Raw genomic sequence first — 23,730 nt, 5'->3', positions numbered from 1 at the left:
ACTCAGAGATGGAGAAGAGGCGGGAAATCTGTGTTGTAAAACGTCTTTGTTTAAAGGAATTCTGTTCAGGTGCTGAGAATGGGGTGTTCAGCAGAAGAGGAGAATATGAGTAAACATTGGCACTAAGAACAAACACAGCAATATCAGCCTCGGCGTCTGGCCTGCCCCTGTGCTCAGTCAGTTCTCTCTCCTTGCGCTCTTCGATGGAAATCACAAACAACCTGTAAAAGGGCTCTACAGTTCAGAGAGACCTTAATTTCCCCCAAGGGCATTTCCTTGCAGGGTTTCCTTATGCACTGGATAACCCTGGTCCCACTTGAATGACAGCTGGGCTTACAGGACACGTCCATGTCCTGGGAGCTGTGTAGACTTAAAGAAAAACCTAGATGGGGCAAAAAGTGGGGCAGGCGGGGGTGGGGGGGAAGTGGTAGAGAGTCATCTAATAGGTCACCAATGTGGCATCTGGGGGATTCTCAGGATGCCAGTGGCTGAAGGGCGGAGGGCAGGGTGGAGGCCCAAGTGAGGCCAAGGAAGGAGTGAACGCCCTTGGGGCCGGCACTTTCTTGGCTTCTGAACTGCGTCCTGGCAACCAAGAAAAGATTCCAGGAGTTGACTAGTAGCACAGTGGAGGAGTCCCGAGGGATGAAAGACGCTGACCTGTGCGACCCTTCCAAAACCGGAGATTCCTGCTCAAAAGCAAGAGATGGAATTCCCCTAAAGGAGGTAGCTGCCGACTTAAGTGCTGGGACTGGCGGCGCGCCCTCTCTGGGAGCTTGGGTCTGGGGCAGCCTGCGCGGGGGCGGGTGGAGACCCAGGCGCGTCCCTGGGGGCGGGAGCCAGGGGCGGCCAGCAGGTGGGGCCCGGGGGCTGGACTCCGCCCCCCGCTCCCGCCCCGTTGGTCCGCGACCGCCCAACACCGGCCCCTCTCCAGAGCCGGAGCGCGATTGGTGGCGGCGCTTGTCGCTCGGAGGGGGCCGGGCCGCTCTGCTTCGCGGCTCTACCCGCCGCCGCTGCCACTGCCGCGGTCCTCCGAGCAGCGCGGGCCGGTCGGACCGCCAAGGCAGCTGGCGTTGGCGATGGGAAGCGGCGTGGCCGCCGACACAGGCAGTGGCAAAGTTTCCCAGACGAGCACATCTGGGCGCACGGCTGCCGGCCACCCGTGACCCCTTTGGGAAGGGCTCAGGGATTTTTAATTTGGAAAAAAATCCACCTGGTTTCCTTTGTCAAGCTCTCTCCGGGTGGCCAGCGGCAGAAGCTGCAAACTTGGGCACGGCGGCTACACCGGCAGCGTACTGGGCTTTGGAGAACCTCGGGACTCAGGTGCTGGGGCGCCCAGCGGCTCCGGACGTGCTACTGGGTGTGAGCGCGGGGGAGTCCGGGACGCGCGACAAGGAAGGGCCCCCGGGTGCTCTATATGGAGGAAGGAGCCCAGAATGGTGTGCACCAGGAAGACCAAAACTTTGGTGTCCACTTGCGTGATCCTGAGCGGCATGACTAATATCATCTGCCTGCTCTACGTGGGCTGGGTCACCAACTACATCGCCAGCGTGTATGTGCGGGGGCAGGAGCCGGCGCCCGACAAGAAGCTGGAGGAAGACAAAGGGGACACTCTGAAGATTATTGAGCGGCTGGACCACCTGGAGAATGTCATCAAGCAGCACATTCAAGGTACGGGCGCCCCGGAAACTTGGGTCGCGCATGAGGCCCTGGAGTGCCCCGCGCGACTCAGGGTGCGCTGGGGCTGGTGCGCATCAACTCAGCCACCGCGGGGCTCGGGGGCGGCAGACGCGCTGTAGTGGTGGGGCCTGCGTGTCAGCTCCTGCCGGCGCGGGGGGACCCTTCATATCTGCGGCCGTGCGCGCTTCCCCGGGGCACACGTGTGTGCGCAGGGCTGCACGCGCGGGAGTGTGCAGCTAGCTGGCGGTATGGGGGCGCGCTGCGCACGTGTCCAAATGTGCGTGTGACTCTGGGCTGCTTGCTCGCGGGCTGTCGGGATAGCACACAAGTCCGGCTCAGTGTGTGTGCGTGTGAATGTTTGTGTGTGTACACTAGAGAACGCGCGGGCAAACGAGCTTTTTTAGCCACTGTAGGCGTCAGGCGAGACGCCCGCTCGGCGGCCCTGACTGTTGGCGGTTAAGACCAGCAGGCTGCCGGACAAGCGAGGCTAGGAAAATTGCGTTGTCTCGGCCCCAGCCCCAGCTTCGCTGTGCTCGGTCAGTAGGCTATGGGGGATGCAGGGGGTCCTCTGTGGTTGGAGGGCCTTTTGAACCTATAGCAGTCCCTACCTACCCCCACCACAACCCGCGGGTTCCGGACCCTCTCCAGGAGCAGGTGTCAACGCCGGGAAGTAGCGCTGGAGCCTGAGCTCTGTCCACTGTGATGGTGCCTCCGCCCAAGACTGGAAGAACACGCCCTGGGCTGCGCCTTCCGCGCGGAGCCGCCCGGGACCCGGTGCCCGCCGATCCCGCCGGTAGCTCCACTCTCAGGCCCTGGGAGCAGCCGGGGCGGAGCAGACAGACCTTGCTGGGTTGGGTCTGAAGTGTAAGGCTACGCTGGTTGGGTGCGCTCCAGACCAGGGCAGGGGTCCAAAGGGAGAGGGGGTTGCAGGGCGCTCTCCCGAGGCGACCTGGTCAATGAGCTGTCAGAGGAAGGGGCTGGAGTTCCGGGCGCCAGGAGCACTGGTGCCGGCTGTGCACACACATGCGCGCTCACGTCCACACTTCTTCGCCTCCCCGCGCCCCCTGCTTTCTACCAGGCGTGTGAGCTTCTTAAGGGCAGGGCCGAGCCTAGTCCGCCTGGAAACCTAGCAAGACCACTAGGCTCTGGGGTCAGCGCAGGGCAGACCTTGGCAAAATCAAGTTGACCTGAAGGCTTCTCCTTCCCTCCCCCGCCCCCAGCACGCCCTTTTGTTTACATGTGGATGTCTCAATTCCACCGCTTTCACCTGCTGCCCTTGCCAGAGTAGATAGAGATGGCTACTTCGTCTGAATTTAGTGTTTCTCCAGGTGTCCAGAATAGTTCCTTCCCAGGAGGGGAAGATTAAGGGAGGTTCAGCTGAGTGCAAGAGGGGCGTCCACACCCATAGTGCGTCCTAATGACTTCAAAACAAGCCCATGGCTTCAGCCCCTCCCCAGAAAAAAGGGACATTGACAGCTGCTGCTTCAGACCAACCTCTGCCTCTCAACCTGGCACTGGGCTTGGAAAGCAATTTACCTATCTGTGGGTGCCTGCTGCTGTTGTTTCTTACCAGTCCTTTTCTATCCCATAGGTCTGGATTGACAATTAATCAGCAATAGAAGTGCTGTGTTTCCCCCAGGGTGATTCAGAATGTTCCCCGGGAGACACAAAGCTCTGCCTTACTTTGACATTTCTAGTTTGACGACAGATTTTGAGAGATTTTCATTCACAGATTGTGTGTGTATGTTCCTGGAAAATGATTCTCTTGTGCTTTTCAATCTGGTCAGGCAGGAGGTGAGCAAGGTACTGCTTTGGGAAGCATTCAGGGGATGCTATTAACCCCTGAGCTTGTGACGGAGTGGGTGCCTGTCATGTGGAATGTGGACCATGTCACATGATTTCTAAGCTTCAACATGGAAACAAGCATGATGTTGAAGTTGAAGGGAAGCGTTGTGATTTTTCTCCCCAGAAACTTTATTGTTGTTCGGCACTTTCAAATCTATAGCTGAAAAATTTGAGAAGGTAGATAAAAAGAGGAGGCAAGGTCCTTAAATCATGCGTTGTTCCACTTGTACACGTGCAATGACTCCTCTGGGTATTCAGTCTCAAGACAGAGGGCCAAAGCTGCAACCTATAGGAAGGTAGGGAAGGGTCAGTGACTTGGAAAGACTGGAAATGAGGCAGGCAGGGGCAGAGGTTACCAGGCTGGCTGTGCCATGATGGTGTAGTGATGACCACAGCTCCCTTTGTGGTACTGGAGCCATCCTTAGCTGGCATTTAGGGAACAGAGGTAAAGGGCCTATCAAATTTGCAGCTGATTAAGTACAGGTGTCTGAACGCAGAGGGTGGTAAAGGACAATAAGATCAAGCTCTTGTGCTTGATGGTAAGGCTGTTTATGTGTACCCCACTATCAAGTTCCCTCTAGTTAGCAGAGCCTTTTGAACAATCCAGTTTAGTTTGCAGAGCTGGAGGGAATAAGAGGTAACACTAATAAGAGCTAAAATTACATAGCACCTAGGATGTGTCAAGCCCTACTCTTAATGCTTTACATATATTGACTTATTTAATCTTCACAACCTTATGAAGTAGGTAATATTCGCTCCATTTTACAGATATGGAAACTGAGGCAGGGAGAGGGTATATGATTTGTCCAGGATCACACACTGGTACTTGGTAGTACAGGGATGTAAGCTCAGCTAGTGTGGCTTCAGAAGTCTAAGTTCTTACCCATATACCAAACTGTCTCCCAGAAGTGCCCCAGGGTTCCTTGGAGTCCGTTGACAATGGCAGAATTGGATATCAGAGGGAGAGACCTTAGAGGATGGGCAAGGGATGAGGGAGGAAACTCCATAAACTCAGGCTGCTCTGGGTTTTGCTTTGTTTCATGCCAGGAGACAGAGGTTCCATGCCCTTAACTAATATTTGCCAAACATGCAGGACAGTTCCTGGCACGTTCTACAGAAAGTAGTGGCGGGGTGAAGCACAGATGAATGAATGAGTGCTGATGCCCAGGGCTGCCTTAGTCATTAATGAAAGTGATAGCATTCTCCAAAAAAGATGTTTTGCTTTGGAGTCTTGTTCAGGCTCCTCTTTTCTTTAGAAGGAAAGTCTCCTGGAAGCTGCAAATGTCACAAAATGTTCTGCAGGATGTTCCATAGGACTTGCAATTAGAAGAGGCTTTGGAGTATCACCCCAGAGATCTGTTCTAGTCATGACTGAAAAGTTTATTTTCCTCTTGGGGGTTGCAGTGATATTTCATTTTAATTTGTTTTCTGATTGAATGATTTAATTAGATGGTGTTTGGGAATCTCTTGGGAATGTAAATTGCAGTTTTGATAATTTTTTTTGACCAAGTAGATGTTAAATGAGAGGGTGGATAACTTATGATTATTTTTTAAAAAGGCATCCTGGGGGTTTGGAAACACCAAGTAAGTGTTAGTAAGGGTCAGTTTCATTCCATCTTAGGAGTAGAAAGATCTGATGGCTTGACATGGCGAGGTGGATGAAGCACAGTTTGCTAAAGGAGGCCTCGATGTTGGAGAGTGCAGGAAATGGAAATGTTGATTCAGTTCTTATTTTGGAAGTTCAGTAAAAATAAAAATAGTTTCTTCTTTTCTTAGTAGCTTTCTGAATATGTAAAAGAATGTGCCAGTGTTTCAGAAAATATTTAAAAATGCATAAAATTGCCCATAAATCATTCTACCCTAAAAATCAGTCTACATTTGGAGCATTTCCTTCTAGCTTTGTTCATTTGCCTCCATATTTCAAAATGAAGGTGTAGTCATGATTTATGTGTAATTTTATATTCTGCTTTGTTCACTTTGCTTTTTGTTAAAGAAGCACAGTTTTTTTCCGGAATTGCTACATAGCTTACTGGTTCAGCATTTATCTGTTGGAGACCTAATGTGTGCCAGGCACTGTGCTGGGAAAGCGGTTGGGGATTTCAGCGGTGAACTGTACACTCAAGACACTGCTGCAGTACATGCACTCTTGGTCCCCGTCACAGTGGACTTGTTTTCAAAGGACAAAGAATCCCTCTGAGTCAACATGGTCAGGGCTTGAGCTAGTTAATAGAAAAATTGGTTAAAGAGGAGACTACAACAAAATATTACATACACACATTACATATTTTTATTTTAATGTTATTCAAAATGTACATTTGCTTGCCAGACTTTTGATATCAGGCCACAGTTTCGTCTTTGGGATGGGTCTGCCGATTGGCCTTCTGTTTATCTTCCTTGCGCAAACCGCTCCGGTAGTGTCCTGTTTACAACGTTTGATTTCTAGTTCTGTTTTCTTTAAAATTCATTGGAAACTTCAAGGTGCTTATGAAGCAGTCTAAGTGTAGTAACCTAAACTGTGATGATTTTTGTCTGATCCTTTGCAATGGTTTTGCTCACATATAATTTGATTGCTATTCTTTAACTGACTACCCTTATAAAGTCTTTGCCAAGCACTTAGAACTTAAAGTAATTGTCTTAGAAACAACTCTGATCTTTTTAGCAGTCATATTTCATTGGTTTATATAATATGTGATTAGGTTATGCCATTACAGTGACAAGTACAAATAGTGTAAACACGTTTGAGAACCGAGTGGATGGCTAAGTGTACAACTCAACTGTTTGCAGGAGCTGTGGACAGTGGTGCTAGAGACAAACAGGCTTGGTTTACAGAGGGAGTGGAAAGCGTAGTTAATCTGGAGAATTGATTAAATGAAGAGTTTCTAAAGAGAACTTTTATTGTATTTTTAATGACTGAATAGTATTCTGTCATCAATATACCATTATTGATTCAACCACTTCCCTATTATTGAACATTTGTCTTGCTATTATAATTAGAGCAGAAATGAACATCTTCATCTCATTGTTTTTTTGAATTATTTTTAAGGATGTCTTTCCAGAAGTGGGATTACTCCTGACTCAAAGAGTCTGAACATTTTTATGAAAGATTGTTTTATCAAAAGGAAAGCCTTTCTTGATAGCCACCAACAGTATATGATTGTACCAGTATCATGGAGCCTGGCCAGCATCGGGTGCTATCATTCATTTTTTTTTGAGCAAATGTAATCCCTGTTAAATGCTCTATTCTTTTGATTTGTACTCCTTTGATTACTCTAGAACTTAATATCCTCCCTGCCCCTTATGTTTGCTTTTATCTTGTGGGACTGTTTGTGTCCTTGATCATTATTCTCTAAGACTATCAGTGTTTGGCCAGGCGTCGTTGCTCACGCCTGTAATCCCAGCGCTTTGGGAAGCTTAGGTGGGAGGATCGGTTGAGCCCAGGAGTTCAAGACCAACCTGGACAACATGGTGAGACCCCCATGGACAAAAAAAAGGAAAAAAAGGAAAAAAAAACTGTCACTGTTTGTGATTTGTGTATTTTACATTCTTTTGAATAGTAAATATTTTGCCTGTGTTATATGTTACATACATAATTTTAGTTTTACATAGATGCCTTAGGCAATAGTTTTCAAACTGTTTCCAGGAGCCCTAAGTTTCTAGAAGGTTTGATGTGGGGCCTGAGAATTAAAAGGGTTAAGTGGGGTCTCCAAGACTCTGCCTATAGGTACTCCCTCCCCTCCCTGCAAATAACGCAGCTCCTCTGTCTTCTGTTTTCTGTTTGGCATTCTGTAAAATATTTCATTTAAAAAAAGAGTCTACTTCTTTAAAAAAAAAGTTGAAAATAACTGTTTTGGAAAAAGAGGGAAGATCAGACCGTTACATTTTTTTGAGGGATGATGGTGGTATAAATAATTCAGGAGAGTAAATATACCTAAAAGAAATTGAATTCCTGGGTGGTGTTCTTGTAACATATATTTACCCTTCGGAATATCATGATTAATAATGTATTACATTATATGACTAATTTCTAAGCCCATTATCTTACTTCATTGAGTCAAGATCATCCCAACATTGGAGAAATGGGTTATTAACTGTGTTTTGTTACACCAGGTCGGTAACAGCAGGTTGTTCGCCATGACTACAAATCATTTATCGTCCCTAAGAATCAGTAAATGTCCTGGGCTTGGATGTTTTTCTGTCTCCTATAGCTTTTGGATGTCACTTAGAATTGGCTGGTGTCCTTCTCATCTGATCTTTGACTTGGCAGCGTTTGTGAAGAAGAGGATATGATATTTGCTGAGTGCTTGGAGTTTATTTGAGGAAAGAGTGTCATTTAAATAGTAAAGCTATTTGTCCTCTGGAATGAACTGTTGCATGTGAAATTATATTAGTAACAGTGATTGATATTTTGGGAGAGTTCAATAGCAGGATTTAGGAGTTGAGCCTAATTACCTTTGTTAATAGTTCAGAACTACAGCTTTATGAAGAAGAAAAGCCTTGCCAAAAAACACAACTTTTCCCCATGACCAGAGAATCTTCATTTTTAGCCAGAAGTGTGTAGGCTGTAAAATAAATGAATTCCACATTCTTTCCCACTCACTTGACATAAATTGTTATTTGCCCTTGATAAGTAGGTTGGTGGAGAATCTCAAGGAGAATTCAGAATGAAAAATGTCAGAAAGCCACAGTCTGGTTTTGTCACTTATGAGGGCCTTGAAGGTCAGCTTTAGTCACTTGGGTTAGGCTGGTCTGTGTTTTCCCAAAAGTATTCGTGGGATTCAGAGCCACATACACGTCTACTGGAGCGCCTTCATTACCGTTTCTGACCTCACTTCACTTGAGTAGCTGCATGAGCTTCATATGGTTTGAATGTTTGTCCCCTCCAAATGTCATGTTGAAATGTGGTCCCCAGTATTTGAGACGGGGCCTAGTGGGAGTTGTTTGTGTGAATGGCTTGGTGCTGTCTTCCTGGTAATGAATGAGTTCTTTCTGTATTTGTTCATTCAAGAGCTGGTTGTTTAAAGAGCCTAGCTGCTGCTGCTCCTCCTCTTCCTCTTCCTTTCCCTCTTTTCCTCCTCCTCCTGCTTCTCTCTCCCTCCCTCTCTCCTCTCTCACTCCTCTCTCACTAAGTGACATACCTGCTTCCCTGTTACCTTCCGCCATGATTATAAGCTTCCTGAGGCCTCCCCAGGAGCCTAGCAGATGCTGGAATTTGAACACTTGCAGAACTATGAGTCAAATTATAAATTTATAATTTTATAAATTACTCAGCCTCAGGTACTTCTTTATAACAATGCAAAATGGACTATACAAGGCTATTGTCTTGATTTGGGGCTTGAGGGTCTCCTTCGGTCTGTAACAGAAAGCCAAGCTTGGCTTTTTTGTTATCTGGGTTTGTTATCTAGGAGATGGACAGACAGGTTGCCCTATAGAGAAGCACATTGCTGAGCAGCCCAGCTGGAGGTGATGTTACACAGAAAGTTCCTGGAGAAAACACCCAGCTGAATGTGAGTGATAAATGTAACCAGAATGCAGCATGGTAGGCTCAGGTAGACATGGAATTATGTATTAAGCTCAAAGGCAGAGGCCATACAGGTTGGATAGGCACTCAAATCAGGAGCAAGACTCAGAGTGCCTGAGGTCCACTGGTGACTAATCCACCTTCACTGAATGGTGGGCCATGATGTTTATGCTGGCCTGGAATGTCTCTTGAAGGCTGGAGCTTCTGCCTTGGATTTAGCAGGGATTTGGTTATTTCATGGCTCCTACAATTGTTACCTTATCGAATCTCACTTGCTTTTGGGGTTAGAGTCAGCTCCATCTGTAATGCAACGCTTGAGTCCAGGGTCTTTGATGTTCCCCTTCCTCACACACATGCCTACATGCAGGGCCTGTGCCCTGGGGCAGGGCTAGGAGGATGCCCCTCCTAACACATTGCATTCCTTCTCATGCCACCCTTTCTTTTCCTACTTGAGAAAGCACATTAGTATGCAAGGGAATGTAACAAGCTTGAAATCCCTTTAATTTATTAGAGTTAAAGCTAATCATTCATAAGCTTTGGTACTTAAATTATTGTTACTCACTAATCACCTCACAACTGTTCCACAGCATGGTGTGTTGTGGCAGGGATTGGGAAGGACTGCTGTTCTGGAATCTTCTCTGTGGATCTGTACACTTTTTTAGACCCCTGTTGTTCCAGTGTAGCCAACTGGAACTTTAAGCAAAAAGATTCTTGGTTATATGAACACTTAAGCTTTGGTGGTTTTTCTGGCTACATGATTACAGATTAAAATATATTGCTAGACAGATCATCCCAGTGGGTATGCAGTTTGGAGACGTAGTTCTCTTTTGCTGCCTGACATTCAATTTCAGTTTTGTGAAGGTTTGTTTTTGGGAGATGAGGCTGTCCTTAATGATGCTAGTGGAAACCCGTCAGTATCCAGCCCCAATACACACTAAGTGGCTTCCTGTATGCAGCCACTGCTAAAATGGTTTTAGAGCCAACAGGCACGCTTTGCTGCACTATTTTCTATTGCCACTGTCCTTTAAGAGCTCACAGAAATACAGTGTTGGGGAAGATCCAGAGAAGTGGCATCTACACCCGTCACCTTGGGACAGGTGAGAACAATGAAAAACGATGCCTACAACGGAGGCTTGTGGCCAGTTCTTTGGCATGAATAGGTTCATTCTACCAATGCACTGAGCCTAAGTCTCAGAGCAGAGTTCCCTGATTAAGATTGTTGAGCACTGCATCTTAACAAGCTCTGGTGTGTTGTTGGGCTTCCCCAGCCTGACTTGTGCAACCATTTCTGTCCCCTGGGAACTTAGAGTTCAAGGCCATTGAGATCCCAGAAGAGCAGGAAGGTAAGTCAGGGACTCTGGCAAGACAGGACTTGAAGCTTGGCTTAAAAAATGTTGTGCTAATGGCATCTGGGGATTTAGGAGAACAGTACTAACATTGCTTAGGCCAATGGATATAAGAGAAAGATAAGGAGAGATTTGAAGTGACAAATGAGAATCCTAGCCAAACCATTGATTTATTTTAAGAGCAACAGGCATATAGAGAATTAAAGATTGATTGTATCAAGGGAAAGGAGGAAGAGAGCTACTGTACTTCAGTGTGTCAGGGACTGCCCAGGTGCTGCCCAGGCACAATCACTTGATTTATTTATTTTAATGAATAAAATTGTAATTTTAAAAATTAGTGATTCCTTTTCATCTTCACAACATAGTAAGGTAGAGTGTATAGAGGTGAGAAAATGAAGACTTAGAGAGTTTGTCCAAGGTAGGTCATGGGGCTGATGGGTGGTAGAGCCGAGAAAGGAAACTGGCTCGAAAACCAGGGCTGTCTACAGAAGAGAAAGGAGGAGAAACGTTTCCCGTAGAGAGGAATGGGAGATCATCTTATCAAAGTTGGTGTTCAAGTATAAGCTCAGAGGCCTCAGGTCAAGTGGGAGGCTGGGGAGAGAGGGAGCTGGGCAGGGGCTTGGTCTGCATTTGTGTCCACAAGGAACCTGGAGGTTAGGGTGGGCAGCAGTAGAAGGCCCTGCTCTGGAAGGGTGAGGGAGCAGTAGCCACAAGGCCCTGGACAGCCTTTTCTCCTAGGTCACTGTGGGGCCTCCAGGAACTGGTCCTTGTCAAAAAAGCCGAGTGTTCCAGCTGCAGGCTAGAGCTCTTTCAGATTCATTGTGACTTTTGAGCACCTACAGTGTCCCAGGCATGGGGCCAAGTGCTTCCCTGGGCCCTGGCATAGTCACGCGTCTTTCAGGGTGACCAGTTCATCCTGATGTGCCTCACGCGTTCCCTGTTTTGAAACCAAAAGTCCCAGGTCCAGGGAACTCTCCCATTCCCTGGGCAAACCTGGATGGTTGGTCACCCAAGGCTTCTCTCAGTGGTGAATTCTGTTTGGTGCTAACTCCTAGCACCGGGATAAAAATAGCCTCTGTGATTGTGCCGCATCGGTCTTTGCTCTCTGCTCTTGAACGTTGACCTGCTTGAAGGCTACAAAGAAGATGGTGAGGGGTCTACAGCCCCTACCCACACAGGCTGCCTCCCCTCTTCTTTGTTATTCCTTCTGCTTTGGCATTCTCTGGCTCAGCTGTCTGAGCCTCTCAGGATTTGGAAAGGAAGAAACAGTTGCTGTAAAGGAAAGCTCTAATAAAGTGGTTTGGGCACAAAACATCAGCAGCTGTTTATTTGCGCAAAACAGTAGGAGTCCGTATTAATAACCTTGTGAGTTATATGCTGGGAAGTTAAAAGTAAGCAAAAATCTTACTCGAGACCCACAATTGTAACTTTATTTCTTTATTGAACTAATCTCTCTTCTGTTTATGCTGGTGACATTTTCTATTATCCATTTGGAAGATCCTTTTTGATCTTCTGTTACAGATTTATTTAGCTGTGCCTTTTTAGCATCCTAAGGCAGAGGGGATTTCTGGTTTCTCTTTATTGCAGTTATAATGTTTTGTGTTGATATCGTTCCTGCCTCAAAGGATTTCAACAAGCGGGACAGGCTTTGTCTAATTAATCATCATATTTCCCTGACGGGAGAGAAGGAGCTGTAGAGGCAGGGAGGGTCTTGAGAAGTCTTCAGACCTGTCAGTTCATGGGCTTGGAGAAGTGAGCCTTTTAACATTTTCGTTTCTCCCACTTCCAAATCTCATTTTAATAATAAACGGATCCTCTGATTTGCATTAGTTTCTAAGAGTAGATGGAGGAAGGCATAACGTGGGAATTTTACATAAAATGTCCAACTTGATAATTGGGCCAGGCCTTTTATTTTATGAGAACCTGGGGATTTATATTAGAAGAGGAATCCAGTGGAAATTGTATGGAAGAGATCACTCAAAAATGGGGGGAAAAAACCAGAGAGGAAGGACTATAGAAAAATAGGTCTGAATTCATCTGGAGAAGTGGGAGGAGGAAGGGAATTAATGTTTATTGAGCAACTGTGATGTGCTAAATTCTTTATACCTGTCACCTCATCTGTACTGCATAAGCAGGGCTGTGGGATGGTGTTATTACCCCCATTTTACAGATGAAGACACTGAGGCTCAGTGACTGTAATGAACTTATCCCAGGTTCAGCAGCTAGTAACAGACAAAAGCCCATTACCACTCTTAAGCTCCTTAGAAGGGGCTAAGGGCCCTCTTGTTTTTCTGCTCCAGTGATGTTGATCAAGAGAAAACAGGCTCATTCCATTCTCTTAGCAGAAACGTTGAGATGAGACTGGAAGAAAACTTTCTGAGAGTAGTGAAGCCCTGAGGTGGGTTACCAAGTGGCCATTTTGGCAGCCTCCTTTCCTGGAGAGGCAGGAAGATGATGGTGCCAGGAGCTGAGCTGGGCTCAGTTCTCCGGAAGACTGGCAGAATCTAGGTGTGGCATCTGCGGCCAGCCGCATCGGTTATTTCCCCCAGGAGCAGACTTAGCATGAACAAGATCATCTCTTCCACTCACTGAGGCCATAGCTTTATTTGGGCGTCCTCTAGGCTCGGGGCATGGGGTGGGATAGGGGACCATAAGAGAGGGACAGGTCTACACGAAGGCAATGGCAGACACGGCCAGGCCTTCCAGGAACCTCCCATTTAATTGAGGGAATGGAATATTTGGAGTTAAATGTATGAAATGGTGGGCCCCTTGCTATGTGGGCAGTTACAGGAGGTAGAAACCAAGGCTAGCGTTGTTTATTGCAGTATGAAAATGGGGAAATAAAACCACCGCGAGCAGTTGGGAGAAATTGCAGATGTGCTTCCAAGTTCCCACTCTCCTCAATGTTGGCTGGAAGTTTGACAGTAGCCTGGGATGTACCCCTGCCTTCTTTTGGTATGTGCTCAGATTCTTCCCTTCCTTCACTGAGCAAGCATTTATTGAGCACCTGTGCTGGGGATATATCAGTGGAATCAGGACAAAAATATGAAGGACTGCAATTAAATGAGGAGGTAGTTAGGGGCTTTGCTATAAGCAAAGACGTGAAGAAGGTGAGGTGTGCGCCATGTGTATGTTTAGAGGAAGAGAGTGCCAGGTGGCGGGAACCGCCAGTGCTAAGCCCCTGTGGCTGTGGCAGGAGTGCGTCTGATGTGTTTGAGAAACAGTGGCCGGTGTGGCTAGAGCAGGGTGATGGTGGGAAAAAGGGTGTAGGGGAGGAAGCCAAGAGGGGCTGGCTGGGGAGTTGGTTGTGCAGCCTCAAAGACCACTGTGGAAGGAATGCTCTGGAAGGACTGGGGAGTCAGCAGGGGGGGGCGAGCACAGAGGCTCAATGCAAGCTGTTTTATGGCTGCTTCCTGGGCACCTCTTGTGGGAGCGGCACTGTGCCAGGCACTGTGGGAGATGATAAAATACATGCGACACACTCCTTTTCTTTGAAGAGCTCATAATCAGGCTGAGAAGACACAACAAGAAACAATTAAGGATCTTTTGCAAGCTAACTCATGAAATGAGGGTTGAAATTGAATTCCAGAAGAACGAGTTGTCAGAATAGACTTCATGGAGGAATAGGGGCTGATGACACATCTTTGAAGAATGAGGAGGATTTAAGGGAGTGGAGTAAGAAAGATTTAGAGAGGGCAAGTTTAGTTATGAAATAAAACCAACAATTACCTTGATGAGGGAAGCCTGAGCCTCTCAGCCAGTGTGGTGGAAAAGAGGGTGCAGGCAGTCATGAGAATCAGTGTTGCCACTTACAGTTTGGGTGACCTTGGGCAAGTCTCTTCACTTGCAGTGCCTCAGTTTCTCCAACCACAGAAATGAAGACAATCACTCTTTAACCATTATAGGATTGCTGTGCTGATCAAATGAAGTGATGTACGGGCAAACACCCCCACCCTGAGTATCAGGTGGGAGCCACTGGGGACAACATGTTCCCTTTTTTAGTCTTCCTTCTTTCCCTCTTTCCATTCTGTTTTTACTTGTTGGAGCTCACAAAGAAAATATGATCAGGAATGTATTTTCTGGTTGTAACACCTCATATATCAGATTTAGCCCTAATTCATTGCAGTTAATTCGGTCTTTCCCAGGTAAGTCAAACCTGAGATGGTTTTAAGTTAGGCTCAAGGTGAGCCCAGACTAATGCTGCTCAAATCTTCTCAGCTGAGACGTGTTGGAAGACCTGCCCTAGGGTGTCTTGATATCACTGACCCCTGCTCTGAAGTTCTGAGCGCTCCAGACTGGGGGCCTGCCCTTGTTTGTGGAGAAATATTTGTTTTGTAAAACCCACTTGGCATTGCAGTGGGCAGCAGACAATGCCAGGAATGTGCTGTGTTGGTTGAACCCTTGGCTGGTGGCAGAGTCATGCAGGGTGTTCAGTTACCTGGTGGGCGAGTCTCATTTCCCAGCTCCTTGGTGGAAAGTGTCTTCTTGAGGAAAGATTTTTCCCTTTCTTCTATCTCAACTTTCAAACCAAATTGAAGCCACATCAGCCTATCTTCCTGCCAGGATGAATTTGATTTAACTCGAAGCAATGTGACTTATAATTTCAATTGCAGGCAGGAATGTGTGATTTAAGACAATTGTCAGGAAGATTCAATTTAATCTTTTCTTTCTTCTCCCTCTACAAAACGTGCATTTTGTTGCATGATATAATTTTGATATACATTCTTTGCAATTCAGAGATAGATGTAGTTCACATTGGGAAGGTACACTTTACACTATTTTTATAGCACTTATCTATTTAAAGTGCTTTTAAAAAAGATTTCTTTCTAGTGATAGCAGAAAACTGAGGGATGGTTTTGCTTCTTTACTAGAGAGAATTGTAGCAAATCATTCTCAAATTTCCCAGGCAATGAACTATTTCTTGATTAACAGGGATTATTTTGGTCACTTGTTAAGATACTTGCCTTAACGAAACAATAAAAATAATTATTTACCAAAATGGAGCAGTTGTGAATTTTGCTTATTTTTCAACAAGAGCCAGCTGTTTTTAGCAAAATTTAGGCGTAACTATTTTCGAGTTTGTAATTACTTTAGAAACAGAAAGGATGCATTTATTTTTGTAAATAGAAAATTAAATGTCTTATTTCATTCTGGCCAATAGTGGAAACTTTTAGTATTATGTTGTGCAGCTCAGTGCAGACGCTTTCTCTTTCCTCATGTATCAGCAAAGAAGGGCAAACCTTCCTTCCTTTGTGGTTCTCGTATCATATCCCACTTGTGAAGGCTCTAGTCTGAAGGATCTCTAGTTAGAATCAGCAGATAGTACAGTTGCAAATGACATCAGCATCCTCAACCTCAAACTGTTTGCTGAAGGATCGAAGACCCAGTGTGCAACTTGGTGACTACCCTGAAGACCTTCTACTGGGTCCTGCAGGCCTGGGGTAGAGTCTAGGGATCCTGATTTGAAGTCTAGACAATTTCCCTCTACATCCGGTTACTTCCCTCAACCTCAGGAGAAACTTGTGCGGCAGGAAGAAAAATCCTTACTTGTTTGTTATCAGATGAAATCAGGTGCTTATAGAACAAAGAGGTGGACAGCCTTTCAGGGTTTCCCTTGGATGGGGTATCCCCTCCCTGGCCTGCTGACCAGGGTCTGACTTCAGGTCCAGGCCATGCATGGCAGCTCCTGATGATGCTGCCTCCGTATCTGGGAACAGAGCTTCTTCCCAGCCCCTCAAACCAGAGTGATAATTCGGATAGTCGAGGGGCAGAGATTTTAGATCAAGGAGAGGAGAAAAGAGAGAACATTGACATTCATCAGCCATGTACCAGACGTTTAGCACTGTTTAATCCACTTCACATTATTTAATCCTTAAAATAAGGCTGTGAGATCATTAGCCCCATTTTACAGATGAGAAAATCATGCTGTTCTGTAATTATTAGTCTGTTTTTCTCATTAGACTGGGGGTTACTTAAAGGTGGAGACTGGACCCTGTTTTTCCTGTTTTCTAGTTTGTCACACAGTGCCAGGTATTCAGTGGGAGGCAGGTAGGAGTTTGTTGAGTGAATACATGAATAAATACACTAGCCTGCCTAAAACATCTCAGTAAGGGGTGGTGCTAGGATTCACATCCAGGTCTCTGGCTTTACAGCTGTCTGGAAAAGGAGCCAAGGGACAGAAGAGCTGGTTCTCATTTTGGCTTGGGGGTGGCTTCTGAGAGGCTGGTCTATGCTGTGTCTGCCTTTTGGGCCAGGGACAGAACGCCCATACTTCTGGGGTCTCTCTTATAGCACCTCATAGCTCACACTGCTGTGTCAAGATTTAATCAAAGGGAAGCTGAAGCTCAGTGGTATGTGTGTGCGTGCATGTGTGTGTGTGCGCGTGCGTGTGTGTGTGTGCAGTGTGCTTTCCACACTGAGATCCCCCAGAGATCAGCTGGTGAGAGAAGCCTGAAGCCTTCAGGGTACCCTCGATGTCTTCATTTTAATAAAGCTGTCACTTATGGTCACCCTCAAACTAAAACAATCTAGTGGGTACAGAAGGGAAAAAGTAAACTGCACAAAAATCAGAGAATAATGTGAGAAAAGATGCAGACAAACAGGGCGTTTCTGGTTCAAGAGGAGAGAGACAGCATGGAAGCCATTTTCATTGACAACTGAAGAGTCCCTAGAAGGGAGAAAGCATAGCTTCGTTTCCAAGAAAGGATACAGAGTGCTTGGGGACCCCAGAGGTAAGAGGAAGTCGGCCTCTGGCATTCCCTCTGAAGTGGAAACGGAAGCCCTCCTGTTCACCCCGAGGCCTGTGAGAACCTCAGAATGGACTCCACCACCTCCAGGTGTCTTCAGGGTGGCGGTGGCTGGCAGCCTGGCAAGTTAGGACTTGCTGTTTCACACTCAGAGGAGAGGTGACAGGAAAGGTCTGCAGGGGGGAGGAGGAGGAGCTGAGCAAGGGCAACCCCGGGGTCAGGAGAGGGCGTTTCTTGCCTGCCCTGTGGAAATTCCTTGAGATGGCCCAGGTGTCAAGCTGGGCAGCCAGGACCTCCGAGTTATCTGGTGGCCACCTGGGGAATTGCCCACGCATGGGTGTGGGTCTGCGTTTGGCACTGCAGGCCCTTTTCCACCCTCCTCAGGCAGGAAACGGACACAGCAGGAGTTCATCCGCAGACTCTGCCTGTCGGGACAGTACAGCCCATTAGCAGGGGCCTCAGACAACTGTGATTTTTCTTTTCCTATTATTCTGATATTTTCAATTTGAAAAGAGTCTTTTTGGCAGTAGGGTGGACGAGGGCATAGTGGACATAGGGGAAAAATTGAAAATGTCATTTAAAAAGGAGTATTCCATTCTTTTTTTTTTTTCTTACCTCGGCAGACAGATGGCTGTCTCACCTTTTTTTCTCACCGCCAGGAGCAGTAGCCGGTGGGTCAACCGAGGAGAGCAGTGATTTTATTTTCCTTTTCATTTCAAACAGATTGTGCAGCCCTTGGGGTGTGGGCGACCAGTGGAATGAAGCTATGGGCTGGGAAACTAATTATGTCTCCCTGCATGGCTGAGCTAGTTAATACCAAACTGTCATTGAGGCTGATTCTTCCCTGGGGGCAGAAAAGCTTCCCAAATTCCTTATCTCTCACTCTTTGCCTTTTGGGTTTTGCCAGTTTCAGAAAACAGGAGCAAAACTTAGGAAGCTTCTCAAAGCTCTGAAATGGTGTGCTGGATTCTGGTTGCTAAGGCTGCGTTTTGATTCACATCAGCCTTCCCTCCGCCATGCAGACTTGGTGCCAGGTGGGGCCTAGAGTCACTTGGACTTGGCTCAAATCCTGGTGCTGCCTCTTACTTGTGTTGCCAGAGGCTGCCTGGGTGTCTAGGGCTGGATGCAGATTGCTGGTCCTCCCTGTCCCTCCCCACTCCCCCGCAGTGTGGGATCCGGAATGGGCTACCTGAAGAGTAAGCCTGTCTCACTTTGCTGATTCTGAAACTGAGACCCAGCTGTGTGGATGGCGTGGTCAGCACAGTGCCACTGATGGAGACCATGCACAACAAAGGAGAATCAGACATTCAATAATGCTCTTAATGGATTTTTAACTTATTAACCAAACCAGGACAATCTTTGAAAAATGGTATTTTAGTCTATTTGGGCTGCTGTAACAAAATATCGTAAACTGTGTGGTCTATTAATAACAGACACTTATTTCTCACAGTTCTGAAGGCTGGCAAGTCCAAAATTTAGGTATAGCAGATTCTATGTTTGATGAGGGCCCGATTTCTTGCTCATAGATGGCACCTTTGTGTTTCACATGGTGGAATAGACAAGGCAGCTTTCTGAGGCTCCTTTTATAAGAACAGGCTCCACCCTCATGACCTCGTCATATCTCAAAGGCCCTGCCTCCTAATACCGTCACCTTAGGGGTTAGGATTTCAACATATGGATTTGGGGAAGGGATACAAGCATTTAGATCACGGCAAGTGGTAACACATATATGAATAAGGCATACTTATTTAATTTATGATAACAAATGTTATACTTTGCAATAACTCTGATTTCAGTAATTTCTGTCCCCCTTTCCCCCCTCCGGAGACCTCAGTCCATGCAGCTCCCAGCTAGTCAGATGTCTCAAATAACACTGGATCCAATAAAATTCATAGATCTTTTTAAGGAGAGAAAATGAGTTTTAAATATGGAGTAGAAACATTTAAAAATACAGCCTTTGTGACAACATGAAGATTATGAATATTCAGTTTGGACACAATCTCAAGCAATTAGGCAGATGCATGTTTCCAGGGAGGGTATGTTGCTCTGATGGTTGAGGGGATGGGGGCTGTGTATCATTTCAAAACTGGATTTCCTTGGAGATGTCAAAGTTTGATTTTAGGAAAATATGGGAATGAAGTCTCAGAGGCAGCCCTATATGTCCCCCAACCTTTGGCAGGCCGCACTGCCCTTGGCCACATCCATAAAATTAGGCTTTAGCTGAGAAGTCTGCTCAGATCCAGAAACCTCTCTAGATTCTGAATGCTGAGGTGGTAACTGAGCCAGTGTTGAAGCAAAACAGTCTGTTTACAGCCTTGGAGGATGGTTCTTATGTGGCAAGACTCAGTCTTGGCTGTTGGGTATTACTTGTTTAAAGCCCAGTTTTCTCCATGTTGAATTCTCATTAGAATTAAATTGATTGTCTTGGGAAAAGAACCAAACACAAATTGAAATAGTTTTTGGTAAGACAGAACTGGCCCCCTTCAAAGAAGACTTTGTACCAGCCAATAGTCCCTTTTAGCTTTGCAAGAGAACCAGAGTTTTTAACAATTTTATTCCCAGGTTATATGGGACAACTAAATTTTAACTATTGTGATCTATTTTCCCTAGAAACCATGTACATGAATTGTAAATTCTAGTATTTCCAAAGTTTGCCACCCATTTTGACTCCTATACATGGAAGCAGCACAAAGGTGTTACCAGACCACACACCCCTTATTTTTAATTCAGAAAATATGGTCAAAGTGAAGTAAACAGAGCATTGATAAATAGAGCCAGCTGTTCTCTAGATGATTCTCTCTTTTTTTGCAAATCATAGGGGATTAGGGAAGAACTGGAATGGCAGTTTAAGGAGCTCTGTTGGTCCTCTGTCCAGTGAAACAACATAACTGGTGAAAATTATTAAAAAACACCCATCTAAAGTCCCAGAAATTGTCCTGAGGATATACATCAAATGAAGAAACACTTATTCAAGAAAATCTACTAAAGTTTAGTAATAATGGCAAGAATCTGGGGCATTTGAGCCATGACCCCCACTACCTTCCTCAGTTCCATCTCAATAAAACAGAAGCTGTCCTCTGGACAGATACAGACAAGAAGATGGAGTGCTCCTTTCCCATAGCTTCCATCTAGGGCTATATTTTTCTCCCCAGAAGGACCAGGCCACCAGGATTTCTCATGTCTCCCTGCTCTCTGTTGTAGAGCATGGTTGAGTGGTTGGAGCTGCCCCTGCTTACAGGGTGGAAGCTTTACTCTAGGCTGAGAATACCGGGCCCTGATTGCCCTGATGCCCAGCTCACATGTAGGGTGAAGAGACAATTCAAGAAGATCAGGGACTACCATCTCCACTCAGTACCATACTCATAAAGCAGGGATGTCACTCTGAGAGACGTAGGCTGCTATTCCCAGCCATAATTCCAGATCAGTGGTGTAGAGATTCTGCCCAGGGAGAGAGGCAGTCTGCAGGAACACAGAGATCTGTAGCTTTTGACTTTATCTGGAATGGAGTATGAGGAAGTCCAAGCATAAAAGCAATTTTTGAGCATTTAAGAGGAGGCTAGTAGCTCCATAATAGCAACAGAAGAAACAGAGTAGGCCAGCTAGACAACCTAGCACAGTAAGTTTTCCCTTAATGCTGTTGATAGGTTCTTGGAAATTGTGGCTTTAAGCAAATCAGGCAGGTCCTCAAATAATGTCGTTTTCTTCAATGTTGTTTTGTTATAACATTGATGAGAAAAAAATAGGTTTTGTTATATGTCATTTTGGTTAAAGTCACAGTTTTCAAGAATCTATTGATGATGTTAAGTGAGGACTTACTGTAGTTTAACAGAAATAATCAGAGAAAGAAACATTTCCTATGGTCAAAAAAAGCCTCAAAAACTGGCCTCAAAGACAATTCCTGCAAAAACAACCCCTGCAAAAACACCCCCCCAAATTTAGTTGGACCAGACTGTGGCACAGTTTATGCCCAAAGGCACTTTTGAAAACAGTAGAGCAATCAGGTAGTGACCAGTGGAGGTGAACAACTGGAGGTGAAACCAATAGGGCAGTCCAACCGGAAATGTGACAGGGAGATAAGCAGTAGAGACTGTCAAAAAGAGCTCTGCTAAAATCACTGCCATCCTAGGAGGTTTGTTAGGGAGAATCAGGGACATTGTGCACATGCCCAGGGTTTCACCCTCTAAGAAGTAACATTAGAGACTACACACTGGGGTGTACGGGGGAAGGACTTCACTGAAGTAGTCTATCCAATGCAGTAAACAAGTATACAGTACAACAAGAAGTCTGCGAGTGGGGGATTAATCAGAATCTAAAGTAGGTAAAATATAGTATTTAAAATATCTGGTTTTCAACAAAATTGAAGAGGTATCAAAGCAGATCATAGAAATTGTCATTCGGGGACCAGGATGTTAGACCTACCAGCAAAAGACAGCCAAGTAGCTATTAGGTATTTGTTCAAAGAACTAAAGGAAACTATGTTGAAAAAATTAAAGGTATCATGAAAATGTCTTATAAGTAGGTAATATCAATAAAAAGATAGAAGTTATGAAAGTAATTAAGTGGAAATTCTGGACTTGAAAAGTATAAGAAATGAAAAGAAAAAAACACTGGCGGCACTTAAGAATATATTTAAGTTGGCAAAAGAAAGTATCAGGAAATCTGAAGATAAATCAATAGAGATTACAACATCTGAAAAAAAGAATGAATTGGAGAATTATGGAACACCATTAAATATAGCAATGTTGTGTTTAATGGGAATACTTGAACAAAAGAAAGAAAGAAGCCAAAAAATATGTGAAGAAATAGTAGCCAAATACTCCCCAAATCTGAGGGACAATATTAATCTTTACATCCAAGAAGCTCAACAAGGCTCATATAGGATAAGCACAGAGAAATCTACACTCAGACACGTTATAGTTGAAACTCTGAAAGCTAAAGTCGGAGAAAATCTCGGAAGCAATAACAGAAAGACCACTTACCACTTACAAGAGAATACTGATAAGATTAGCAGCTGAACTCTCATCAGAAACAATGAAAAACAGAAGGCAGTGGGATGATATATTTAAAGTGCTGAAAGAAAAAAAAAGTTAACCCAGGAAGCATTACACAGCAAAACTGTTCTTCAAAAGAATAATTGAAGACAAAATGAATATAAAATAAAGTCATTACCAGATAAAAACAAAAAATTTATTATTAGGTTCACCTTACAAGAAATACTACAGAATGCTCTTCAGGCTGAATGTGAGTCACACAGGTCAGTAATTCTAATTCACAGAAGAGACAAACAACAACACTAAAGGTAATTATATAGGCCATTATAAAAAATGATATATTTGCGTATTTCTCCTCCTTTCTTCTCTTAACTGACTTAGAAAGGAATTGCATAAAACAATATGCAAATGATTGTATTGCTGAGCTTATGACATATAGAAATGTAATATATATTAAGAGTCACAAAAATATGGAGGAGGGAATAGAATTATATAGGACTAAATTTTCTATATTTCACTAGAATTAAGTTAAGGGACTTGGATGAGTAAAGAGGTATATTGTAAGTTTCAGACTAAGAAAATAAGAAATAGAGTTAAAGATATTCTATTTAAAATTTTTTTTTAATTTTTTTAAGAGATGGGGCTTTGCTATGTTGCCCAGGCTGGAGTGCAGTGGCTATTCACAGGCATGATTCCATTACTGATCAGCACAAGAGTTTTGACCTGCTCCTTTCCCAACCTGGGTCAGTTCATCCCTCCTTAGGCAACCTGGTGGTCCCCTGCTCCTGGGAGGTCACCATATTGATGCTGAACTTAGTGCAGACACCCAATCAGCATAGCACGCTACAGCCCAGAACTCCTGGGCTCAAGCGATCCTCCGACCTCAGCCTTCCAAGTAGCTGGGATTACAGGCATGTGCCACCTCACCTGGCGAGTTAAAGATACTCTAAATGTTCTCATCACAAAAAAGATAAGTATGCGAGGTGATGAATATGTTAACTTGATTGAATTACTTTACAGTGTATTCATATATTAAAGCATCACATTGTACACTGTAAATATATATAATTTTTACTGGTAAATTATATGTTAGTAAAGCTGGGAAAAAAGAAATGTTAAATATTATTAAGGAAATTAAAATGTTATACAAGAAAATATTGACTTAATGCACAAGAAAGCAGTAAAGGAGAAAAGGAACAAAAAGTACATGAGATATAGAAAATAAAAAGTAAAATTTCAGATATAAACCCAACTCTTTTAATATTAACATTAAATATGAATGAATTAAACTATCCAATTAGAATGTAGAGATTGTCAGACTGGATGAAATGAAACTATCCAATTGTCAGATTGGATGAAATTAAACTATCTAATTAGAATGTAGAGATTGTCAGATTGGATTGAAAATTGGATGAATACACACTGTCAACAGGTGTATATCTACACTTTTGATTGAAAGTGTATATCTACACTTTTGATTGAAAGACATAAATAATTTGAAAGAGAAAGGATGAAGAGAGATATACTATGCAAACAGTAATTTTAAGAAAGCTGGAGTGGCTATATTTAAGATCAGACAAAATTGACATTAAAACACAAAAAAGTTA

The 23,730-nt window shown here is 44.7% G+C and overlaps 1 protein-coding gene across 2 annotated transcripts in view; it reads left to right on the top strand.

Moving 5' to 3' along the window:
* The first annotated feature begins 963 nt into the window (after positions 1–963).
* Positions 964–23,730, top strand: part of GALNT18 (polypeptide N-acetylgalactosaminyltransferase 18) — a 364,052-nt gene continuing 341,285 nt past the window's right edge. For both annotated transcript variants that reach the window (XM_032240753.1, XM_032240752.1), the window contains exon 1: positions 964–1,668. In XM_032240753.1, coding sequence (XP_032096644.1) covers positions 1,434–1,668 — 235 coding nt within the window. In that variant the 5' untranslated portion in view covers positions 964–1,433. The remainder of the gene's footprint in view (positions 1,669–23,730) is intronic.

This window comes from Sapajus apella, unplaced genomic scaffold (genome assembly GCF_009761245.1).
Source record: "Sapajus apella isolate SASKATOON/1434 unplaced genomic scaffold, GSC_monkey_1.0 scaffold47, whole genome shotgun sequence".
NCBI lineage: Eukaryota > Metazoa > Chordata > Mammalia > Primates > Cebidae > Sapajus > Sapajus apella.
Note: the sequence above shows the minus strand (reverse complement) of the source record. Positions and strands in the feature narration are given on the sequence as shown.